At 38.4% G+C, this 26,655-nt stretch overlaps 1 protein-coding gene across 3 annotated transcripts in view; it reads left to right on the top strand.

Annotated features, from left to right (window-relative positions):
• Nucleotides 1-26,655, top strand: part of CRY1 (cryptochrome circadian regulator 1) — a 149,820-nt gene that overhangs the window by 99,139 nt on the left and 24,026 nt on the right. For 2 of the 3 annotated variants that reach the window (XM_035258528.3, XM_002752946.6), the window contains exons 3-10: nucleotides 17,296-17,438; nucleotides 20,754-20,938; nucleotides 21,351-21,439; nucleotides 23,217-23,357; nucleotides 23,437-23,748; nucleotides 25,195-25,346; nucleotides 25,573-25,775; nucleotides 25,877-25,969. In XM_035258528.3, the coding sequence (XP_035114419.2) occupies nucleotides 17,296-17,438; nucleotides 20,754-20,938; nucleotides 21,351-21,439; nucleotides 23,217-23,357; nucleotides 23,437-23,748; nucleotides 25,195-25,346; nucleotides 25,573-25,775; nucleotides 25,877-25,969 (1,318 nt within the window). Of the gene's footprint in view, nucleotides 1-4,941; nucleotides 5,105-17,295; nucleotides 17,439-20,753; nucleotides 20,939-21,350; nucleotides 21,440-23,216; nucleotides 23,358-23,436; nucleotides 23,749-25,194; nucleotides 25,347-25,572; nucleotides 25,776-25,876; nucleotides 25,970-26,655 lie in introns of all 3 variants that reach the window. The other variant, XM_078337186.1, reaches the window with a different exon arrangement.

Genomic DNA, 26,655 nt, shown 5'->3' with positions numbered 1-26,655 from the left:
TTCTAGAACTGAAATATACATTATTAGAAATTAAGATTTCATTCAGTGGGCTTAACAAAACTGGGCACAGCTGAACAAAGAATCACTGAATTTAAAGATAGTCAATAGAAACTACTCAAACTGCAGCATAAATGAAATGAATACTTTTGAAAAAGGGTGCATAGTGCCTGAAACTTGTGGCCTAACATAACTGAGATTTTAGGCGGGAGGGAAAAAGAGAGATTAGGGCAGAAAACAATATTGAGGGAGGTAATGATAATGATAATGAATGAATTCTATAAAATTCATGAAAGATAGCAACCCACAGCACCAAGAAGCTCAGCAAACCTCAAACAGTGTAAATACAAAGAAAACCATATCAGAGTCAGAAAACTAAAAACAAGATATAGAAAATTTTGTAAGCAACCAGAAGAAAAAAGAGACATTATATTCAAGGGAACCGCAATAAGAATGTTGATAGGTTTCTTATTAGAAATAATAGAGTTGACACACAAACACACACACCACAGTTTCTTTATCCACTGATTGATTAATGGGCATTTGGGTTGGTTCCACAATTTTGCAATTGTGAATTGTGCTACTATAAACATTTGTGTACAAGTGTCTTCTTCAAATAATGACTTCTTTTTCTCTGGGTAGATACCAAGTAGGGCGATTGCCGGATCAAATGGTAGTTCTGCTTTTTAGTTCTTTAAGGAATCTCCACACTGTTTTCCATAGTGGCTGTACTAGTTTACATTCCCACCAGCCCTGTTCACTGCATTCACACCAACATCTACTGTTTTTTTTTATTTTTTGACTGTGGCCATTCTTGCAGGAATAAAGTGGTATCACATTGTTTAGATTTGCATTTCCCTGATCATTACTGTTGTTCAGTATTTCTCATGTCCTTTGCCCACTTTTTGATGGGATTGTTTGGTTTTCTTCTTACTGATTTGTTTGAGTTGATTATATGTTCTGGATGCTAGTCCTTTGATTGTGAAGATTTTCTCCAGCTCTGTGAGTTTTCTGTTTACTCTGCTGACTGTTCCTTTTGCTGTGCAAAAGCTCTTTAGTTGAATAAGCTCTCAACTATTTATCTTTGTTTTTATTGCATTTGCTTTTGGGTTCTTGGTCATGAAATCCTTGCATAAGCCAGTGTCTAGAAGGATTTTTCCAATGTTATCTTCAGAATTTTTATAGTTTCAGGTCTTAGATTTAAATCCTTAATCCATCTTGAGTTGATCTTTGTATAAGGTGAGAGATGAGGATCCAGTTTCATTCTCCTACATGTGGCTAGCCAATTATCCCAGCACTGTTTGTTGAAAAGCGGCATCCTTTCCCCACTTTATGTTTTTGTTTGCATTGTTGAAGATTAATTGTCATCCTTGTCTTGTTTCAGATTTTAGAGAAAACCTTTCAACTTTTCTCATACAGTAAGTTGTCAGCTGTGGGTTTGTCATATGGCCTTTATTGTGTTGAAGTACATTCCTTCTATACCTAATTTGTTGAGAGTTTTTATCATGAAAAGATATCTAATTTTATCAAATGTTTTTTTCTACATTTATTGAGAAGATCATATGGTTTTTGTCCTTCTTTCTATTAATGCAGTGCATCATGTGTATTAATTTGTGTATGTTGAATCATCCTCACATCCCTGAGATGAATCCCTCTTGATTATACTGAATAATCATTTTAATGTGCTCTTAATTTTGGTTTGCTAATATTTTGCCACTTAAAAAATAAACAAATATGATCCATGCAATTATTTTAGTTTGTCCTCAGATTATTTTTATCATCTTTCTTTTTTTTTTTAATCATCTTTCTTTACTACTTTGTGGCTTTACACTTTTTTCATTTTCCTGATTAGATTCTTATTTTTATCTAGAACATCCCTTTTATTTTTTTAGGCCTGTTTAACTTTTTAGTACATTAAATTTTGTCTTTACATTAGTTTGTTTCAGTTTCATTTAGTTCTACTCTGATCTTTGTTATTTTCTTTCTTCTGCTGGGTTTGGGCTTGGTTTGTTCTTAGTTTTTCCTTCTGCTTTTGTTATCTTTTCTATCTTGTTCTTTTTCTAGGGTTTCTTGAGTTAGATTATTAATTATTTCAGTCCTTAATTATTAATATTGATGTATTTGGCTCTGAATTTTTCTCTGTACAACTTTTGTCCTATCATAAGTTCAAGGAAATATTTTTATTATTGTCATTTTCTAAATAATCTGTGCTTTTTGTTTTGATTTTTTCTTTGATTGAATAGTTGTGATAGTTTTTTGTTTTTATCCTTTGACTTTTAGTTTTCTTGCATTGTGACCGTATGTGCAATGCAAATTGCATGTTGCTTGTTGTATGTTGTATGGCTCCTGAAAAGATATTGACTATCTGCTTTGGTTGTAAAGAATTCAATGCATTAAACTTGAAACCAAAAAAAATACAAAAGATAAATGAAATTAAAAGCTGGTTCTTTGAAAATATAAATAAAATCAATAGACCATTAGCAAGATTAATCAAGAAAAGAAGACAGAAAATCCAAATAACCTCACCAAGAAACAAACCAGGAGATCACCACTGAGATACAAAAGATCATTAAACACATTTACACACATAAACTAGAAAACCTAGCAGAGATGGATAAATTCCTGGAAAAATACAGCTCTTGTAGCTTAAATCAGGAAGAATTAGATATCCCAAACAGACCAATAACAAGTAGCGAGATCGAAATGGTAATTTAAAAATTACCACATTCATTTCTCTTGCACGTGAAACATTCACCTAAGCTAGACCATACCCAGCCATAAACTAGATATTAATTAACCTCAAAATATTGAAATCTTGCAGAATATATGCTCTGACTTCAACGGAATTAAATTAAAAATAAATAGCTGGAGAATAGCAAATATTTTTAAGTGAATGATAATGGAAACACAATATAGTTGACCTTCTTTATCCACATGTTTCTCAACAGATTCAACCAAAAACATTTAAAACAATTGGAAAAAAATAATATTACAAGTGAAAAACCATGACAGCATAACTATTTACAAAACATTTACTTTGTATTAGATGTGTACATAATCTAGAGATTGTTTAAAATATATAGAAGGATACACCCAGGTTATTTTCTAATACTACACCATCCTACATAAGGGACCTAAGCATTTATGAATTTTGGCATCCACAGAGAGTCCTGGAACCAGTTTCCTGCAGATACATATCAAAATTTACAGAATTTAGCTAAAGCAGTGCTTAGAGGAAATTTATTATTATAGCTCTCAATACTATATTAGAAAAGGAAAAATCAAGAACTAAGTTTCTACCCTAAAGATAAAAAAAGAAAAAATTAAACCAATGGTAAGTAGTAGAAAAAACAAAAAGAGGAATGGGAATCAATGAAACAGAAAACAATAAAGAAAGTCAGTATGCAGTAATTAGTTTATTATTTCTTAGCACCAGACTCACCTTTCCTTGCCCTACTGTGTGATACTAGAGCTAGACACTAAATGTTTCTCCTGTGCCAGCTGGCTAGACATTAGGCTTTGCCAATAAACACTGCTGGTGGTGATCTGCAAGGTCATAGCAGGAGAGAAGAGGCTTTTCTTCTTGATGTACTTGTGCTTTTTTTCCCCCTGGGCCAGCAGATGAATATGCAGGAGACTTGGTAGCATTTACCTCAGCAGCCCTTCTGAACTAGCCACAGCCTACACACACCCTCTGGTGAATTTCTGTGTAAGCCTGCTTATACCGTCTGATAAGTTTCTATGCCACCTGGTGGACAGCTTCTACAGATCACCTCCAGTTAGCCCATACCCACCAGGAACTTTCTCAGCCAATCAGCAGGCTATTCATATGAAACAATTTTGGTTATTGGCCTCTGGTAAGTTTCTTTACAGGGAAGGTTGTGTGTTTCTGTGGCAGCACACTCCATCCAATGAGGTGTGAATCTCAGTGACTTGGTGGAAGGGAGTGTTTTTTAAGTTTTTGATTCATTCCTTGCTTATTTTCCCTCCAAATAGAGGTGGCATCTGTTTTCTGCAGTTGCTACTTTTGAACACCCTAGAGCAGTACCATCCAACAGAAGGCATGTTTAATTTAAAATTTTCTAATAGCCACATTAAAAAGTAAAAAAACAGGTGAAATTAATTTTATGATTTATTTAGCACAGTATATCTAAAGTATTTTATATAAAAGTATTAATAAGCTATTTTATCTTTTAATAAAATATGAAGTTATTGAAATCCTGTGTATATTTAATACTTCCAGCTCATCTCAGTCCCAGCTAGACACATTTAAGTGCTCAGAAGCCACATGTGGCCTAGTGGCCTCCTACCATATTGAAGTGTAGCCTTATCTCCTCTTTTACTCCTTGTCATTGTTGACCATCTTTTAGCCTCAATTATTGATACAGGCATACCTGTGAGATGTTACAAGTTTGGTTCCAGACCACCAAATAAAGTAAATATTGCCGTAAAGCAAACATCACAATATTGAAGCAAGTCACAAATTTTTTTTGTTTTCCAGTGCATATATAGAAGTTATCTTTATACAATATTGTAGTCTTTTCTGTGTACAGTAGCATTATGACTAAAAATAATACACACCTTAATTAAAATATTTTATTGCTAAAAAATGCCAGTGATCATCTAAGCCTTCAGCAAGTCATAATTTTTTGCTGGTGGTGGTTCTTGCCTCAATGCTGATGACTCCTGGCTCATCAGGGCACTGGTTGCTGATGCTTGGGGTGGCTATGGCAGTATCTTAAGACAGTAATGAAATTCGCCACATCAATTGACTCTTCCTTTCACCAAAGATTTCTCTATAGCACGTGATACTGTTTGATAGCATTTTACCCACAGTACAGCTTTAAAAATTGGAGTCAATCCTTTCAAACCCTGCCACTGCTTCATCAACAAAATTTATGTAATATTCTAAATCCTTTGTTATCATTTTGATGTTGTTCACAGCATCTTCACCAGGAGTAGATTCCATTTCAGGAAACCACTTTCTTGCTTATCCGTATGAGACTGGGTTCCAGGGCGCAGGGGAGGCTCAGCTCCCCACTAGGATGTGTTCTTCCAGGCTCTTGGTTCCTCACTCACCCAAGAATGGGAGAGAGGACCCCACCAGGTACGGTGTGTTCGTAAGTAAATATCGGGCCCCAGAGAGTTTTGCAGGAAGTGATTTATTTAGGCAGAGAGAGAAGAAAAGGAGAAAGAAAAGCAGCTTCCACAAGATCGTGGAAGGGGATCCAGATATGGAGTCTGCCTGGATGTGGGGGATGGGGACTTTTAACCTGGGAGGAATTCCCACCCCATTCAATTTTCCCTTCGTATGAAAGGAGGTCCTTTAAACTTCCGCTGGAGTGATGGACCTTTGATTTTTTTCCTGTGCGTGCAAAAGTTAACTCTAGGTCCTCAGATGGAGACGCGGGTGTAGGTATGATGCTGGGAAGTTCTTGCTTTTGAAACTACTCCCCGTTGTGGACCTGGGAAGAGAATACATTCCCTCAGTCCCCCCTCTAAACAGGAAAGTGAACTGCTATTTGGACACAGACGTCATTCGCTCTTTAGCTATTTCATGCTGAAATAGGGTATAGAAGGGGCCCTGCAGTTGAGGTTTCCTCCAGAGGGGAGCCTTTCAGGGGTGCAGGTTGAGCCTGAGGTCCACAGTAGAGCTCATGAGCTAAGGGCATCCAGGGTTCCAGTTGCAGGATTATATGTGGCCTTATGGTTCTAGAAGAAATAAATGTGACAAAAAGGTTAAAGATGAAAAACCCAGAGGCCAGCGAATATAGAATGGTTATAAACAGAACTAGGAGTGGATATAGCCAGGACAGCCAGTGGTTAAGCTCCACAGTACTATTTCTTGAAGGTTTTTAGCCCTGTGTTCAATTGATTCCTGAGTTCTTTAACTTTGTTTAAAGCAACACTTAATTGATTTACAAAGTAGCAACATTTTTTCCTAGAGACAGGCTCCCTCTCTGTTGTTAGCAGATTTAGGGCCCTTTTACTTTGAAGTGCTATGGCAGCTAAAGAGTTAAGCTGTTTTGCATAGTAAGCTGCCTTTGCAGAGAGACAATTCGCAATCTTTTTTATGTTATTATATAACTCCTGAGATAACTTATAGTAACTGAATAGAGGTAGTAACTTTTCTAATGCCAACACCAAGTTTTTCTGTTATTTCGACCCCCCTACCTTATGAAAGGAATAATTGGAGTTTGAGAGATAGCAAAGTTAAGAGTTACAGTCCTGTTAATGCCAGGATATAAATTAGACTCATGAGTAGTTACTTTCCTGGGGATCTTGTCAGAAGAGTAGATGCAGATCCTCTAACGGCTCACAGGTGTATGAAGGCTCATCTCCTGGAACTTCAGACTGCGGAATGGTGGGATTATGACTTTCTTCAGGAGGTGTCCACGGCTTCAACCGAGTGTGATGAATCCATGAGTCAATTCCCACCACCTTAACTGCCGTTGGACCAAAAATGGTCCTTCCCAAGATGGGCCTAGAGAGGGAGAATCTGAGGGGAGAGATTTAACAAGCACCAAGTCTCCAGGGCAGAACAACTCTTTTCCCTTTTCTCTAGGGTGTCATTCAGGTAACGTTTTAAGAGCCTATTTGTACTTAGCCAAGGAGGTTATATCTTTTATTAAATCTGCTGTTTCCTTGTCTAATACAAGATCATTAGTAAGAAAGGGCCATCTATAAAGCATCTCATAAGGGCTGGGAGAAATATCGGGAGACTGCTCATCCTGGGACTCCTTGGATAGTTACAGACTTAAAGGACAACTGTCCAGGGCAGGAGAGTAAAACAGAGAAGGCCATGCCAGTGTCCAGGAAGAGATTAATCTCCTGTCCCTTTATGATCAACTTTACCCTGAGCTCTGTGAGGGTGATGATGTGAGCTGGCACTTGCCCCGGGCACCTTCAGTCCTGAAGTTGGGTCATCTGGTTAGATACCTCAGGCCCTGGGAACCTTCATCCCCTAGGACAGTGTGCTTTCCAGTGATCCTTTTGACATAGTAGGCAAGGATGAGGAGGTGGTCCATTCCTCTGGGGACAATTTCTTACAAAGTGTCCCTTCAAACCATAGTGGTAACAAGCTCTGCCAGACTGGCGGCTAACCCAAGCCTTTTGCTCATTTGAACCCCTTGGGCCTGCTCGCCTGATGGTCATGACTAAGGCTGTGGCATTTCTCTGGTCTCTCCTGTTCCTTTCAGCCTGTTCTTCTTTGTATCTATTATAAAACACCAAGGTTGCCAGGTTCAGTAATGATTCTAGACTTTGTTCTAGCTCCAAGGCCAGCATCTGGAGCTTCCTTCTAATATCTGCTGCTGACTGCATAATAAACTTGTCCTTTAGTATTAACTGACCCTCAGTGGAGTCTAATGACAGGGGAGTATACCTTTTCAAGGCCTCCCACAGTTGTTCAAGGAAAGCTGTTGGGTTTTCTTCCTTTCCCTGAGTTATGGTGGATAACATTGCATAGTTCATGGGCTTCTTCCTAGTTCACCTTAATCCCTCAAGTATGCAGGTCAAGAAATACCTAGAGCTCCAGTCACCTTGTTCTGAATCAGGATCACAGCAAGGGTCTGTGCCAGGGACTGCTTGTTTATCTGTAGGAAATCTATCATTTTTCTCTGGTTTCATTAAGTCATGTACTTGACTAAGGTACCAGGTGTCCCCAAACTCTTGAGCCACTGCTAGAGCAGCCTCTTTCTCATTGCTGGTTAGGGTTTGATTAAACAATAGCATGATATCTTTCCGGTCTAATTCAAAGGACTGACCCAGGCCCTGCAGACCATCTATATACTTGTCCGGGTCATCTGAAATCTTTCCTAGGACCACCTTAATTTGCTTTAGGTCAGAAAGTGAGAAGGGGCTGTGCACCTTGATCGGGCCAAATTCTCCTCCTACTGCCTGTAGGGGGCAGAGTCTGGGCATCCTGGTAGCCTCAGATGCCTTGGCCATCTTGGCCCTGCCTAGTTCCTGTTGGGTCCTTAGGAGCCCTGGTTGGCATTGGTGGAGGTATTGTAGTAGCCACAGGGAGTCCCAAATTTGGAAGTAGTCCTGAGGAGGGCTGAGGAGGGTATGGGGAACAGGCCTGACAGAGCTGAGGCTTATTCCTTAGAGAAAAGAAAAGTTGCACATAGGGACCTCAAACCATTTATCCCCCTTTTACAAAACAGATCTAATTGTAGAATAGTGTCCATACTTCCCTTAGGAGGCCAGGTTTTTCCACTCAGCAGCAGGTATTTGGCCACGCTGTTCAGCAGAGAAAAATGAGCCACTTCTTCAAAGATCATATGTCAAATTGGTCCCAATTCTCTAGGATGCATTTTAATAGGGACTTCATTTTGGGAAGAGTAACACCCATCTGAAATCAGACACAAGGGATGCCTGCATCTCTGGTTATCAGCTGCAATTGCTCTTGATCTGAGGCATCCCTCAGATAGAGCATAGGATCTGGGACATCCCCTAGTCAGTACCTCGTAATTTCTGTATGCTCAAGATGCATGATCATCTTTGGGGCCTCCCATATGCTGGGCTTAATCACAATACCAGCGCCATGGGTACTCATGCTCACTGTCTACATGCCTTTAGTGACCATCATAAAAGACATGTGGACTCCTGGGATGGGTGGTTCATACCAGCACATCCCTGAACCAGGCCAGTGAGGCTTGCAAGATGGGTACCAACATTCCCTAGCAAAAGTCCAATTTACACAGGCCTGATTATAAAACTTCGAGGATAAACCTCTAGGTAGGAGCTTCAAAGCACACAGTTCACAGAAGGTAGGGCCACATGGCTGAGGCCAGAACAATGCCCTGAGGACCTGGGCCTCTTCCCCCACCCCATTTTCCATTATTGGAAAATACTAGGACCCAGTTTGACTATGATCTTCTAGATGGAGAAGTTCTGCTGTAGAGAGAGAGCCAATCCTAAGCAAATTATACACAAAACACAAAGTCCCATAGCCTTTGGCTTCTGGATTCCCCAAAAGGTTTCCCCTACTCAAGGCTGATTCCACTGGGGATTTGAACTGGCAGCCCTGCAGCTGCTAGCCCCACACCCAAACCCACAGTGCTAAGAGGCTATTCCTTCCAAAAGCAGGCCAGAGAGGAATTTGCCTTCCTGGAATCTGGACCCAGGTGCAGCCCTGAAAGCCTGGGCGGGGCTTGAGCCAGCGGCTATTTTTCACTTTAGCCTCTGACTCCTTACGACATGCCGAAAGAAAAAAAACTTCTTGCCACTGTGAGTTTGAGAACCAGGTGTATCCCTGTTTGGGCACCTTTTTATACCGTTATGTGCCTAAGGGGAAGGCTTGCCCCACCCCTGCAGTCTTCCGGTCAGCCATGGTGCCAGAACCACATGCAAAGTGGGCCCCCTCCCTGCACCACTGCTGCCCACCCCTGGAAACTAGCGAGGCTTGTCAGGATATGCACCAGGCCTCTGCTCTCCCTGGTCCCATGCAGGCCCAGGCCATACTTCATCCCCTCCACGCTGTTTTGCTCCCTACCCCCGCAGCACCCGTGACCATGGCTTTTAACAGCCCGGGCCCACCCTAGGGACTGAGCTATGGTTCCTGTGGTCCCAGTTTATGGCCGGGACACAAGGCTGGCAAGCAAATGGCCCAGGGAGAGTGCTCACCCACTCTGCCCCCAGCAGGATTCGTTTACAGCTGGGACACATGGCCTGGACACACGGCTGGTCCTGCCTGCTTTCTGCAGATAGCATCTGCCTGCCCTGCCTCCCTCAGGTACTTGGCCCAGAGATGCAGCTGAGAGGGGCGGGGGAGAGGAAGGGGGAGGGTTGATTTGAAAAAAACTGCACCTTTAAGTCTGGCTGGCCCACACCCCTTAAAGACAGGCTGGGGCCTGGATCGGTGACCAGGCCCTGCTGGGCCCTGTCCCCACGGCCCAGCACAGCCGCTCCCAGTGTTTCCTTAAAGCAACAGGACAGATTGCAAGTGAGAGAGGTCTGACTCACTTAGCACTCTGACATGCTTTCTTGCTTCCTGGCTAGCTCGCCAATACTGAGATCTGGTTCCAGGGTGCAGGGGAGGCTTAGCTCCCCACTAAGAGGTGTTCTTTCAGGCTCTTGGTTCCTCACTCACCCAAGAATGGGAGAGAGGACCCCACCAGGCACGGTGCATTCGTAAATAAATACTGGACCCCAGAGAGTTTTGTAGAAAGTGACTTATTTAGGTGCAGAGAGAGAAGAAAAGGAGAAAGAAAAGCAGCTCCCACGAGATCTTGGAAGGGGATCCAGATATAGAGTCTGCCTGGTTGTGAGGGATGGGGACTTTTAACCTGGGAGGAGTTCCCACCCCATTCAATTTTCCCTTCCTATGAAAGGAGTTCCTTTAAACTTCCACTGGAGTGATTGATGTTTGATTTTTTTTCCCACATGCGTGAAAGTTAAACACCTCCAAGTCCACAGATGGAGATGTGGGTGGGGGTATGGCACTGGGAAGTTCTTGCCTTTGAAACTACATCCTCTTGTGGACCCAGGAAGAGAATACATTCCCTCGCATAGACAGCAGCTCCTAATCCATTCAAGTTTTATCATGAGGTTGCAGTAATTCAGTCACATCTTCAGACTCCACTTAGTTTTAGTTGTCTTGCTATTTCAACCACATTTGTAGTTCCTTCATCCGCTGAAGTCTTGAACCCCTCTGAGTTGTTCATGAGGACTGAAATCAAGTTCTTCAAAATTGCTGATAATGTTGATATTTTAACCTCGTCTCATGAATCACAAATGTTCTTATTGGCATCTAGAATCTCTCTCCCTCTTTCCCTCTCCGTGAGACATAACAGTACTGAAATTAGGCCAATTAATAACATTACAATGACCTCTAAGTATTCAAGTGAAAGGAAGAGTCACACATCTCTTACTTTCAACCAAAAGCTAGAAGCAGGCAAATGCAAAAGAACAGAATCATAACAGTCTCTCAGACCACGGTGCAATCAAATTAGAACTTGGGATTAAGAAACTAACTCAAAACCACATAACTTCATGGAAAATGAACAACTGGCTCCTGAATGTTGACTGGATAAACAATGAAATGAAGGCAGAAATAAAGATGTTCTTCGAAACCAATGAGAATGAAGACACAACATACCAGAATCTCTGGGACACACTTAATGCAGTGTCTAGAGGGAAATTCATAGCAATAAGTGCCCACATGAGCAAGGAAAGTTCTAAAATCGACACCCTATCATCAAGATTGAAAGGCTAAGAGGAGCAAGATCAAAAAAACTCAAAAAGCTAACAGAAGACAAGAAATAACTAATATCAGAGCAGAACTGAAGGAGATAGAGACACGAAAAAACCTATCAAAAACATCAACAAATCCAGGAGGTGGTTTTTTGAAAAGATCAACAAAATAGACCACTAGCCAGACTAATAGAAAAGAGAGAAGAATCAAATAGATGCAATAAAAAATGATAAAGGGGACATCACTACTGATTCCACAGAAATACAGACTAACATCAGACATTACTACATACAACTCTATGCACACAAATCAGTACATCTGAAAGAAATGGATAAATTCCTGGACAATTCCACTCTCCGAAGACTAAACCAGGAAGAAGTTGAAACCCTGAATAGACCAATAACAAAGGCTAAAGTTGAGGCAGCAATTAAGAGCCTACCAACTTAAAAAAACCCAGATCCAGATGGGTTTACAGCCGAATTCTACCAGACATACAAAGAGGAGCTGGTACCATTCCTTCTGAAACTATTCCAAATAATACAAAAAGAGGGAATTCTCCCCAACTCATTTTATGAGACCAACATCATCCTAATACCAATACCAGGCAGAGACACAACTCAAAAAGAAAACTTCAGGCCAGTATTCCTGATGAACATCAACGCAAAAATCTTCCGTAAAATACTGGCAAACAGAATGTAACAGCAAATCAAAAAACGTATTCATCATGATCAAGTAGGCTTCATCCCAGGGATGCAAGGCTGGTTCAACATACATGAGTCTATAAACATAATCTATCACATAAGCAGAACGAGAGACAAAAACCACATGATTATCTCAATAGATGCAGAGAAGGCCTTCAATAAAATTCAACAGCCCTTTATGCTAAAAACCCTCAATAAACTAGGTATCGATTGAATGTATCACAAAATAATAAAACCTATTTACGACAAACCTACAGCCAATATCATACTGAATGGGCAAAAACTGAAAACATTCCCTTGGAAATCTGGCACAAGACAAGGATGATGCCCTCTCTCACCACTCCTATTCAATATAATATTGGAAGTTCTAGCCAGAGCAATCAGGCAAGAAACAGAAATAAAGGTATTCAATTAGGAAAAAGAGGAAGCCATATTGTCTCTGTCTGCAGATGACATGATTGTATATTTAGAAGACCCCATCGTCTCAGCCCAAAATCTCCTTAAACTGATAAGCAACTTCAGCAAAGTCTCAGGATACAAAATCAATGTGCAGAAATCACAAGCATTTCCATACACCAATAACAGACAAACAGAGAGCAAAATCAAAAGTGAACTCCCATTCACAATTCCTACAAAGAGAATAAAATACCTAGGAATACAACTAACAGGATGCAAATGACCTCTTCAAGGAGAACTATAAACTGCTACTCAATGAAATAAGAGCAGACACAAACAGATGGAAAAAACATTCCATGCTCATGGTTGGAAGAATCAGCATCGTGAAAATGGCCATACTACCCAAAGTAATTTATAGATTCAATGCTGTAAATTGAATCATCAAGCTAACAATGACCTTCTTCACAGAACTGGAAAAAAACCACTTCAAACTTAATATGGAACCAAAAAAGAGCTCACATAGCCAAAACAATCCTAGGCAAAAAGAACAAAGCTGGAGGCATCTTGCCATCTGACTTCAAACTATGCTACAAGGCCACAGTAATCAAAACAGCATGGTACTGGTACCAAAACAGAGACATAGACCAATGGAACAGAACAGAGGCCCTAGAAGCAACACCACACATCTACAGTCATCTGATCTTTGACAAACTTGACAAAAACAAGCAATGGGGAAAGGATTGCCTGTTTAATAAATGGTGCTGGGAAAACTGGCTGGCAATGTGAAGAAAGCAGAAACTGGACTCCTCCCTGATATCTTACACTAAAATTATCTCCAGATGGATTAAAGATCTAAGCATAAGGCCTAACACCATAAAAACCCTATAAGAAAACCTAGGCAAAACCATTCAGGATGTAGGCATAGGCAAGGACTTCATGACTAAAACACCAAAAGCAATGGCAAAAAAAGCCAAATTAGACAAATGGGATCTAATTAAACTCCACAGCTTCTGTACAGCAAAGGAAACAATCATTAGAGTGAACTGGCAACCAACAAAATAGGAAAAAATTTTTGCAATCTACCCATCTGACAAAGGGTTAATATCCAGAATCTACAAGGAACTAAAACAGATTTACAAGAAAAAACAAACCCATTCAAAAGTGGGAGAAGGATATGAACAGACACTTTATAAAAGAAGACATCTATGCTGCAAACAAATGTGAAAAAATGCTCATCATCACTGGTCATTAGAGAAATGCCACATTGAGATACCATCTCACACCAGTTAGAATGGCGATCATTAAAAAAATCTGGAGACAACAGATGCTGGAGAGGATGTGGAGAAACAAACACTTTTACACTGTTGGGAGTGCAAATTAGTGCAACCATTGTAGAAGACAGTGTGGCAATTCCTCAAGGACCTAGAAAGATATATACCATTTGACCCAGCAATCCTATTATGGGGTATATACCCAAATAATTATAAATTGTTCTGTTATAAATACACATGCACACGTATGTTCAGGTTGCGACACTGTTTACAATAGCAGAGACCTGGAACCAACCCAGATGTTCATCAGCAGTAGACTGGATAAAGAAAATGTGGCACATATGCACCATGGAATACTATGCAGCCATAAGAAATGATGAGTTCATGTCCTTCATAGGGACGTTAATCTGGAAACCATCATTCTCAGCAAACTGACACAAGAAAAGAAAACCAGACACTATATGTTATCACTGATAGGTGTGTGTTGAACAAGTAGAACATGTGGACACAAGGAGGGGAGCATCACATACTGTGGTCTGTTGGTGGGGGCTAGGGGAGGGACAGCAAGGGGTGGGGAGGTATAACGAGGGGAGAAATACAAGATATAGGTGATGAGGAGATGAAGACAGCAAACCACCTTGCCATGTATGTACCTATGGAACATTCCTGCATGATCTGCACATGTACCCCAGAACCTAAAGTACAAAAAAAAAGTGCTGTATTGGTTTGTTCTCACACTACTAATAAAGACATACCTGAGACTGGGTAATTTATAAAGGAAAGAGATTTAATTGACTCACAGTTTTATATGACTGGGAGGCCTCAAAATCCTAGTGGAAGATGGAGGAGCAAAGGCACATCTTATGTGGCAGCAGGCAGGAGAGCCTGTGTAGGGGAACTGCCTTGTATAAAACCATCAGATCTTGTGAGACTTATTCACTGTCATGAGAACAGCACAGGAAAAACCCACCCCCATGATTCACTTACATCCCACTGGGTCCTTCCCATTACGTGGGGATTATGGGAGCTACAATTCATGATGAGATTTGGGTGGGGACACAGCCAAACCATATCAACTGCTAAATAGCAATTTGATAAAGGAAGTCTACAAAACACACACACAAAATCATACTTAAAGGTGAAACACTGAATGCTTTCTACCCAAGATAGGAAAACAAGGATATTTACTTTTACCACTTACTGGAAGTCTTGTCGGTACAGTCATGGAAGACAGTGTAGATTATTAGTTTATCGCCTCATACCCCATTTCCATATTCTGTATCATAGCATCCTTTTTTCCCCTAATAATTGTTATATATTCATTAATTTACCTCTGTATTGCCAGTCTTTCTCAGTAAGCTCCTGGAGAGGGGCATATGGCATAGTATCTGTCATAGAATTATAATAAATATTTGGTGTATTAATTGCTGTCATTCATTGAGGGCTTGCTCTGTACTGTGCTCTATCCTAAACACTTTACATGCATTATGTTATTTAATTCTTTAGCAACCCAATAATATGGTTAATTTTCTCACTTTACTGTACCAAATAGTTACATAGGGTTTATTATGTGCTAGGCACTCTCTATACACCTTACTTGTTCTACCCATTTTATAGACTAGGAAACAGGGATTAAGAGTTTAGCAGTTTGCCTAAGTAGTTGAGCCAGTCTTTGAACTTAGGAAGTCTAACTTTAGATCCTGTGCTTTTAAACTATTCTATACTACCTCACTAGAAAACAAAGAAATAGAATGCTTTTCTATTCTCATCTTAATTTAATTTTTAAATTTAAAAAATAGCAAGTTTGGGCCAGGCACAGTGGCTCACGCCTGTAATCTCAGCAATTTGGGAGGCTCAGGCAGTTGCATCACCTGAGGTTAAGAGTTCAAGACCAGGCTGGCCAACATGGAGAAACCTTATCTCTACTAAAAGTACAAAAAAAAAAAAAATTAGCCAGGAGTGGTGGCAGGCGCCTGTAGTCCCAGCTACTCAGGAGGCTGAGGTGGAAGAATCGCTTGAACCCAGGAGGCAGAGGTTGCAGTGAGCCAAGATTGCACCACTGGACTCCAGCCTGGGCAACAGAGGGAGACTCTGTCTCGAAAAAAAAAAAAAAAATAACAAGTTTGAACTAACAAATCTGTGCAGTGCAACAAAATGTAAAATTAAAAGTTATCTTATTTACACTCTCAAATTCTACTCCTCACAAAGTCAACAGCCCTTAATGTCTTGATGTGTACTATTTAGGAGTTTCAAGAAAGGAAAAATTTCTAAATGAGATACTGTTTTTTTCCGAGTAGTATAGCAGACATTTAAAAACGATTACTGGCTAGGCATGGTTGCTCACGCCTGTAATCTCAGCACTTTGAGAGGCCGAGGTGGGTGGATTGCTTGAGGTCAGGAATTTGAGACCAGCCTGGCCAACATGGTGAAACCCCATCTCTACTAAAAATACAAAAATTAGCTGGGTGTGGTGACACGTGCCTGTAATCCCAGCCACTCTGGAGGCTGAGGCAGGAGAATCTCTTGAACCTGGGAGATGGAGATTTCAGGAGCCCAGATCATGCCACTGTTATTTCAGCCTGGGTGACAAAGTGAGACTTTGTCTAAAAAACAAACAACAAAAAAAAACAATTACTAATATATATTATTGGCAAATGTATGGAGATCAAGCACTTAGGTACACTACTGATGGGAATCTAAATTTGTACAGTCTTTCTGGTACATAATTTGACAGCCTATCAGAATTTTGAATGTGTTTATCTTTGATCTATCAGTTGTTTTTCAAGGGTTTTTTTCTAGGAAAAAAATTGGGTAAATACCATAAACTTTGTAAGATATGTGCATAAAGGTAAAGATACATACTGTATAGTTTATAATAGCAAGTTTTAAAATTCAGCATTCAAACAGTCCTTGACTAATCTGGAGGTGTTTGGTGAATTACAGTATGTTACCATTTAGACAGTTAAATAATGGTAGAATTTTTTCTTTGTGAGATAAATCAGAGTAGACTTAAAGTAAAATAAACCTTCTCCTTAAGAAAAGTCAATTCCTTTAAATCAGTTTCCTCATTTAAAATCATTGTAAGGTGATGTATGGAACTTACTAACATAGCTCCTGATAATAAGTAATGGCTATTATTACTACCATCTCCGAATTTTTTAGTTAACATTTTTTGGTAATCAGAAAAAAAAATTTACGTGTGTGCGTGCACACACACAATATGACCTCAGCTAGGTAGCTTATACCATATCAACTATCAAAGGTTTGTTAAAAACCAGTTCTTAGATTCAACAAACATAAATTTAGGTGGTCTGGCTCCCTGTGAACTCTGGCAACTCTCTAAATTTTAAAAATAACCTTAACTCCAAAATGGAAATCCTAACCAAAGTGCCAAACTCTTGAGTGTTTTTTTGAGGCTCGAATTAAATAATGTAAATATGAGTAATTTGAAAAAGTGCTCTACAAACACATTTCGTGTAAGAGCTGGTTTTAAGCATATTGCTTCACTAGATTATCTATTGCCTAACATAATGCCTGGAATCTAATGGGTTATACATTTATTACTTACATATTTTTTAATTGATAAATTTTTTGCTTTTTTCCTGCATATTCAAAGTTTGATTTATTATAATCCTTTGATACATAGATTTTCAGTTTTTTCACTTTTTGTTATTATAGAAAAAATAACTATTAAAATTGGTTTACAGTGTTGCTCTTTCTCTTAATTTAGGAATGGAACATTACTAAACTTTCAATTGAGTATGATTCTGAGCCCTTTGGCAAGGAACGAGATGCAGCTATTAAGAAACTGGCAACTGAAGCTGGAGTAGAAGTCATTGTAAGAATTTCACATACATTATATGACCTAGACAAGTGAGTCTTTTTTTTTCTTTTCTTTTTTTACTATGGGAAAATGCATATAACATAATATTTATTATCATCTTAACCATTTTTAAGTATATAGTTTGGTGGTGTATAACTACATAGAGAAGTTTTTAACTGAGGTTTATGAAGTAGAAATCAGAGTTATGGGAGAATTAAGTGAATATATGTCAAATCCTTAGCATTTTATTTCACTGCTACTGACCCAACAACAGGTATCAGCATTTCCATTTCAAAACTGTTATGGATTAAGACTGTTGCAAAATTTTCCTCGACTACTCTTAACTCAGCCTCCTGTGGTCTTGCCTTTCTGGGCTCTTAGCATTATCAATTTATAGTTATATTATTCATAGTTATAAATTGCTTTGATATTTTGTATGTTTGTTTAATGTTATCTTATTTTCATATATATCTATCTGTCTGGATTTTAAATCCAGATGCAAATTGGATGTAATATAATGTGCATAGCTATAGTCCTCTGAATAATCGCATAATAGGATGTTTCTCAAAGTGTATTTCTTGAAACACCAGTCCTGGCTGATGCTTTGTCCCACTGAAATTCTGTGGTAAAACTTAAATTTAGGGAGTATTATATGCTTGAGTCTTAGAGATCTATAAAATTTCTTAACTTGCTAAAACTTTTAGCATGCCATTGTCCTTTTAAGTACTGAAATCTTATAATTTATGTACCTTTTAAATCATTTTGCTTTTTAGTAATTTATATATTTTATCTAGTAAGACAAATTCTGTAACATGACAAACTAGTTGATTTGATTTGACATTTTAAGTGTATCAAAAAATCATGATTTGATTCAGACAAAGGTCTAACTTGATATTAAGCTAGAATTCATATATCTTTTAGTAATAGCCTTGCTTTCTATCTCACCAATTTGCTTAACTTTAGGGAGCTCATAGAAAGGAGGTGGCAAAACAGGATAAAAGCAGTTGCTTCTAAGTGGGAGATTCAGTGTTATGCATAAAATTAGTGTTTATTGAATTGAATGCAAATATTTACTATATGTAATCTATCATATTAAAATGTAACATATAGAAAGTGTTTTGTCCTAAGATTTTCATTTTGCTGCTATTGTGTAGTTACCAATGTCCTCAGTAGTAGTATTGTTAATACATTACATTATCAGTTTATTCATAGGGTTGCAATGAATTTGTAGCAAAATTCATGTAATGATTTTGTAGCAAAATTACAAATTCATGTAATGATTTTATAGCAAAATTTATTGCAAACCTATGAATAAACTCAAAATACACAAAGCAAAATTTACTTAAACAGGATAGCTTTTATGGTGATTGCTTTCTGTATTACTTTCTGTATCTGTAGTTGACACATAACTATGTATGGTATGAAAAAATACAATAAAATATACTAAGAAAACCTTGATTTGCCATTTATCAGTTATATGACCTTGACTAGATTACTTAACCCTCCTGGTAGGCCTGTTTCCACATCTATAAAATGATGGACCCCAAAACCTAAAATGCAATAAAAATAAAAATAGGCCGGGCGCAATGGCTCAAGCCTGTAATCCCAGCACTTTGGGAGGCCAAGGCGGGTGGATCACGAGGTCAAGAGATCGAGACCATCCCGGTCAACATGGTGAAACCCCGTCTCTGCTAAAAATACAAAACATGAGCTGGGCATGGTGGCGTGTGCCTGTAGTCCCAGCTACTCGGGAGGCTGAGGCAGGAGAATTGCCTGAACCCAGGAGGCAGAGGTTGCGGTGAGCCAAGATCACGCCATTGCACTCCAGCCTGGGTAACAGGAGCAAAACTCTGTCTCAAAAAAAAAGTAAATAAATAAATAAATAAAAATAAAAATAAAAAATATATTTTTTAAAAACGATGGAATTGGATTTCACCTGTGATTTTTTATTAAGGCCAAATGCTAAGCAAATGGCCATAGTGAAAAAGAGTAGTTATTCCAAAATAGTGTTTAAACTTAATCTAAACTACCATTGGCAAAGCTAGTTGTTTTTTTTTTTTTAATTAAGACTTGATTGAGGTAATTAGTGATCAGAAGTAAATGAAAAGGTAAATTTAAATAACTTGAAATTTGGGGGCTTATGTGTTCTAAGTATGTGTCATAGATACATATGCTGACATCTCTAATGAAGGCATGAGTACAATGGTAAATAGAAAGTAATTGTAATTTACTTTTATAGTAATATAGAATCCAAATTAATAAAATTTGCTGAAGGAAATAGGGGAATTGTATTAGTCTGTTTTCAGGCTGCTGATAAAAACATACCTAAGACTGGGCAATTTACAAAAGAAAGAGGTTTAATGGACTTACAGTTCTACATGGCTGGGAAGGCCTGACAATCATGGTGGAAGGCAAGGAGGAGCCAGTCACATCTTACATGGATGGCAGCAGGCAAGGAGGGAGCTGTGCAGTAAAACTCCCCCTTTTAAAACCATCAGATCTTGTGAGACTTACTCACTATAATGAGACCAGCATGGGAAAGACCTGCCCCCATGATTCAGTTACCTCCCATAATATGTAGGAATTGTGGGAGTTACAATTCAAGATGAGACTTTGGTAGGGTCACAGCCAAACCATATCAGGAATGTAGATCCAAAGATACAAAGTAGAAGTTATATAAGATGAACAAGTCTAGAGGTCTAGTGTGCAGAGTGAGGGTTTTAGTTATTAAAATTGTATTTTATTTGGAATTTTTATCAAGTAGATTTTAGCTGATTTTGTCACACACATACAAAAAAGTAACTATATGAGATTTATAAATACGTTAATCTGCTTCACTATAGTAACCATTTTACTGTCTACTTGCATACCATAACGTGTTGTAAAGCTCAAATATACACAATTAAATTTATTTTTTCTAAATGACACCTGCTGATTTACTCTTTCATATAATTGTCAACCTGGTTTAGTTTTTATTGGTGATTGAGAGATTCTTTGAGCTGGGCCATAACGTGTTTTGCATATGTCTGTGTGTTTTAACTTTTTGTTATTGCCTTTAGACTGATTTACTTACTTACTTGGTTTTTTTTCTCATAAGTCCTTAATATTCTTTGTCTTAAAGGTTTTGATACTTGCATAGTGTGTATATATTTGATACCTAGAGTATCTAGAAGCTAAAGGGAATGATTTTTAAACTCATTAATCATTTTGAACACATTTCTTCGTCACTATAACAAGCTAACATTCTCCTTGAAGATTTCAGTGATTAATTTTATTTTCTGCTTTTTAAGCCTTTTGGGAGCTTATTAACCAAAACTTATTGCCCTCTTTTATACTAACCTACATTTTACTAACTGTTGTTATAGGATCATAGAACTCAATGGTGGACAACCGCCTCTAACTTATAAAAGATTCCAGACTCTCATCAGCAAAATGGAACCACTAGAGATACCAGTAGAGACAATTACTTCAGAAGTGATAGAAAAGTGCACAACTCCTCTGTCTGATGACCATGATGAGAAATATGGAGTCCCTTCACTGGAGGAGCTAGGTGAGTATAAACTATAATCAGTGTGAGTCTTAAAAGTTAATAAATCATAAATAACTCAGAAAAATTCCCTTTCAATTTCGCCATGTAAAGTATTTTGCATTAGGAGAGAAAGAAAGGGTGGGGGAAGAAGAAAGAAAGAACTCTTTAAGAAGTGATATGTTTGTTCATCATTTATGTGTTCTATAGATATGTAATCTGTTGTTATCACCTTAAGATGTACATCCTAAAAAATTGAAACCATGTCAAACTATGTCATATCCTCTTTAGGTGAGGGCTTTTTTAGGCCCTCAGTTCCTTTTTATGGTACTCTCTCAATTTTTCTGCAAAGTAATTTATTCTCCCAGTTATTGGGGTTAAATAAAAATTATTTGAGTTTCAGAAGAATGATATTTTTTTCTTTTCTTTCTTTTAGGGTTTGATACAGATGGCTTATCCTCTGCAGTGTGGCCAGGTGGAGAAACTGAAGCACTTACTCGTTTGGAAAGGCATTTGGAAAGAAAAGTATGACAATATAGATTATATAGCTATGCTCATATTTCCAAACTGCCATTTAAAAATAATTTTTCTCTCTTTTAAAAATAACAAATAGACTGTTGAAGGGGGAGCATTAAGGGAAATGGTTAAAATAGAATAAACCTAATTGTTTGAAAATTAACTACCCCTGTAATCCCAGCACTTTGGGAGGCCGAGGTGGGTGGATCACGAGGTCAAGAGATCGAGACCATCCTGGTCAACATGGTGAAACCCTATCTGTACTAGAAATACAAAAAATTAGCTCGGCATGGTGGCACATGCCTGTAATCCCAGCTACTTGGGAGGCTGAGGCAGGAGAATTGCCTGAACCCAGGAGGTGGAGATTGCAGTGAGCCAAGATTGCACCATTGCACTCCAGCCTGGGTAACAAGAGCAAAACACCATCTCAAAAAAAAAAAAAAAAAGAAAATTAACTACCATCTCCTCACTTAAATGTTCTTTCTCCTTCTCTTCTAATTATTTCCCCTTTAGCTACTACCACACTACCTCTTCTGTTCTTTCTGCCTAAGCTGGTATCTAACGACCATAACTTTGAAACTAGGATAGAATTCTATTTCACCTTTACCTTTGTGTTAAAGAGGCAGGTTGAAGGCCAGGCATGGAGGCTCACACCTGTGATCCCAGCACTTTGAGAGGCTGAGGCAGGTGAATCACTTGAGGTCAAAAGTTAGAGACCAGCTTGGCGAACATGGCAAAACCCCCATTTTTTTTTTTTTTTTTTTTTTTGAGACGGAGTTTCACTCTTATTACCCAGTCTGGAGTGCAATGGCACGATCTTGGCTCATCGCAACCTCCACCTCCCGGGTTCAGGCAATTCTCCTGCCTCAGCCTCCTGAGTAGCTGGGATTACAGGCACGCGCCACCATGCCCAGCTCATTTTTTTATATTTTTAGGGCCAGGATGATCTCGATCTCTTGACCTCGTGATCCACCCACCTCAGCCTCCCAAAGTGCTGGGATTACAGGCTTGAGCCACCGCGCCCAGCCCAAAACCCCCACTTTATTAAAAATACAAAAATTAGCCAGGTGTGGTGGTGTGTGCCTGTAATTCCAGCTACTTGGGAGGCTGAGGCATGAGAATTATTTGAACCCAGGAGGCAGAGTTGTAGTAAGCCAAGATCACACCACAGTACTCCAGCCTGGGTGATGGAGTGAGACTCCATCTCAAAATAAATAAATACATTTTCCAGGCATGGTGGCTCATGCCTATAATCCCAGCACTTTGGAAGGCCAAGGTGGGTGGATCACTTGAGGTCAGAAGTTTGAGACCAGCCTGGCCAACATGTTGAAATCCCATTCCTACTAAAAATACAAAAATTAGCTGGGCATGGTTATGTCTGCCTATAGTCCCAGCTACTCAGGAGATTGAGGTAGGAGAATCTTCCACCTGGGAGGTAGAGGTTGCAGTGAGCCAAGATTGCTCCACTGCATGCCAGCCTGGGTGACAAAGTAAGACCCTATTTCAAAAAAAAAAAAAAGATGTTGAAGTTCCTCTCAGCTTTCTGTTAGAAATTTGAAGGTAATTTATTTCATATGAGTATGTGTCACACAAGGATGACTGAAACAAAAGAATGCTCACTTTTTTATCCTCTCTTATTTTTTTATTAAAACATGTAATTTATGGCTAGGATAAGATTTGATCTCCCAAGAACTATGTAACTTCTTTTTAAAAAGCCTCCATTCTGAGCATTCTTTTAAAATGAAAAATACAATTAGTTAATGTCATTTTCTCTGTGTGTTTTCAGGCTTGGGTGGCAAACTTTGAAAGACCTCGAATGAATGCGAACTCTCTGCTTGCAAGTCCTACTGGACTTAGTCCTTATCTCCGATTTGGTTGTTTGTCATGTCGACTGTTTTACTTCAAACTAACAGATCTCTACAAAAAGGTATTCTCTAAAATTAGAGTTTATTGTTTAATACTTTAAAAAAAAATTCTGATAATACTTCTTTGCTTTTTAACCATAGGTAAAGAAGAATAGTTCCCCTCCCCTTTCCCTTTATGGGCAACTGCTATGGCGTGAGTTTTTCTATACAGCAGCAACAAATAATCCACGCTTTGACAAAATGGAAGGAAACCCTATTTGTGTTCAGATTCCTTGGGATAAAAATCCTGAGGCTTTAGCCAAATGGGCAGAAGGCCGGACAGGCTTTCCATGGATTGATGCCATCATGACACAGCTTCGTCAGGAGGGCTGGATTCATCATCTAGCCAGGCATGCAGTTGCTTGCTTCCTGACACGAGGGGACCTGTGGATTAGTTGGGAAGAAGGGATGAAGGTAAGTGTTCTAAGTTTATAACATGTCTTATTTTGAAGGAACCCTTACCTTAATAAAATAAATCCTAGAAGTTGTCTGTTATACAGATTCATTTATAGTCTAGTTTTTTAGTAGATAAAACATTTAATTCCACAAATACAGGCACACTTTCAGAGAGAAAAATGGTATAATCAGACAAGCAAAAAGGTGAAAACTGGTTAAATTGATTAACCTAAAGTCATTTCAATGGTTAATCCAGCCTAGCCACTAAGAGAACTGTAAAATTTAACACTTGGATTTCTTGACAGATATCCTTATAGGTGATATTTTTGTCACAAAAAGAATTCACTCAAGAGTTCCTAGAAATAGTGAGTTCATATTACAAATTTTAAAATATAAATTATTTCACCTCACTTCAGCTTCACAGCTTTTTACTAATACTTCCATAAAGAGAAGTGTACTACATTTTGTGACATCATCTTATGGTTATAAGTAATAAGACTTACGTACTTTTTTTTTTTTGAGATGGAGTCTTGCTCTGTTGCCCAGGCTGGTGTGCAGTGGCATGATCTCAGCTTACTGCAACCTACGCATCCCAGGTTTAAGCAACTCTTCTGCCTCTACCTCTTGAGTAGCTGGGATTACAGGTACCTGCACTGTGCCCAGCTAATTTTGTATTTTTAGTAAGAGACAGGGTTTTACCCCATTGGCCAGGCTGGTCTCAAACTCCTGACATCAAATGATTCTCCTGCCTCAGCCTCCTGAAGTGCTGGGATTACAGGTGTGAGCCACTGCACCCGGTCATTACATACATTTTTTTACCTTTCTGGCTCTATCTTACATTTTCCCCATCCAAGAACTATTTCTGATCCTATGTGGTTTTTTTTTAATCTCTTATATTTCCTAGTACACAGTTGTATATAGAGAAGATATGTTGTAACATATTTATTGAATATATCTATCAGTCATTTAACTCTGTTTTCTTTCTGATCAAGGAATTCAAAATTAAACTGTGTAATGCTAGTATGTATTTGTAAGTGAATTCATATTTGAGTATGCTTCCTTTATTTAGGCTAGTGTACTAAGTTAAGTTTTTGTTGGTGATTTATGTAGTAGCATTTTTGCTTTCTTGAAAGTGGTTTACTGCTTTTCCTGTATCTACCAGTAATCCTATCCTTTTAAATTAGTGATTTGAATAATTTTTTTAACCTTCCCTTCTCCCAATAATACTGCAGAGACTGGAAAAGTAAATTCTATTCAGAAGCATACTATATTACCAATACATTTCTTTCTCTGGAAGAGCTCATTATAGAATAGAACATAGACAGAAGCTGACTTTGGAATGTGTAATTTTACAGTTCTGTGCTGTATTTTCTTTGCTTTGACTTTGGATCTACTGTGACCTTGAAGATGCTCACTTTGCAAATTATGTGTGTGCAAACTAATTGGTTACTGTTACTTCTGAAGGTATTTGAAGAATTATTGCTTGATGCAGATTGGAGCATAAATGCTGGAAGTTGGATGTGGCTGTCTTGTAGTTCCTTTTTTCAACAGTTTTTTCACTGCTATTGCCCTGTTGGTTTTGGTAGGAGAACAGATCCTAATGGAGACTACATCAGGTAAATCAAGGGTGATTACTACTCAGTTTGGAATAGCTAAGTCAAGAAGAGCTTTTCATGTTTAATTAACACTTAAAGCATTCCCCACTCATAATGGGCAGCAGAGATGAGATGGGCCAACAGACCATTTAAATGGTGTTGATTTTATCTTGGTCTCTCATAGCTGGTAGTCATTATAGTTTGCTTAAGAGTGCATTTTATTAATCTTTCTTCTTTCTCCCAAAAGGCGTTATTTGCCTGTCCTACGAGGCTTCCCTGCAAAATATATCTATGATCCCTGGAATGCACCAGAAGGTATCCAAAAGGTAGCCAAATGTTTGATAGGAGTTAATTATCCTAAACCAATGGTGAACCATGCTGAGGCAAGCCGTTTGAATATTGAAAGGATGAAACAGATCTATCAGCAGCTTTCACGATATAGAGGACTAGGTATGTTAGTAACTGCCTTTGTTTCTTTGGCAGCTGTTTATATACCTATCTCTGAATTTGATCTTGATCATAATTTAAAAGAAATTTTTTTTGTCCTTTAGGTCTTCTAGCATCAGTACCTTCTAATCCTAATGGGAATGGAGGCTTCATGGGATATTCTGCAGAAAATATCCCAGGTTGTACCAGCAGTGGAAGTAAGTGAAAAGGAAATTTCTCCACTTAGTAACATAAAGAGGTTATTAAACAAATTTATTTGTTATTGGTCCTTCCTAACATATTTTATAAAAACCTATCTTTGAAATTAGCATAATAGATTCTTTGTACACATGCATACGTGTGCACCCAGGTACATCTCTTCACTCCATTGATGACATTTTAGAGATGGAAACATCATTACATGTAATAGATATTGGGTCAATTGCAAACTGAGGAGAGCAATTTTAAGGATAAAATGAAACTCAAATGTCATATTTTCAGAATTCTTATTATTTTATACTCTTTAGACCTACAGCAAGTATAAGGTAATTAGTTAAGAAGGTCAGTGGCCCTGTGAACATGACCAAAAAATTTATTGTACACATGCATAGAGCCCTCTAGTCTTTTTGCACATGAGTTTTTTCTTATAAAGTCTGGTTTGTAGTATTTTTCTGTATGATATGAATTTAGTGATCATGTAAACTCTTATGTGTGATATTAATAATTTCAGGAAGTCAGTATGTATTAGAAATTTGAATCATCATATCAGTTTTTTGACTTTGACCAAAAATAACATGAAGCCCAGTAATTTGATTAAAAAATAGGACAGCATCAGTAAGAATGGAAATTATTAAAAAGTCAAGAAACTACAGATGCTGGCGAGGATGCAGAGAAAAAGAAAGGT

This window comes from Callithrix jacchus, chromosome 9 (assembly GCF_049354715.1).
Source record: "Callithrix jacchus isolate 240 chromosome 9, calJac240_pri, whole genome shotgun sequence".
NCBI classification, from domain to species: domain Eukaryota; kingdom Metazoa; phylum Chordata; class Mammalia; order Primates; family Cebidae; genus Callithrix; species Callithrix jacchus.
Note: the sequence above shows the minus strand (reverse complement) of the source record. Positions and strands in the feature narration are given on the sequence as shown.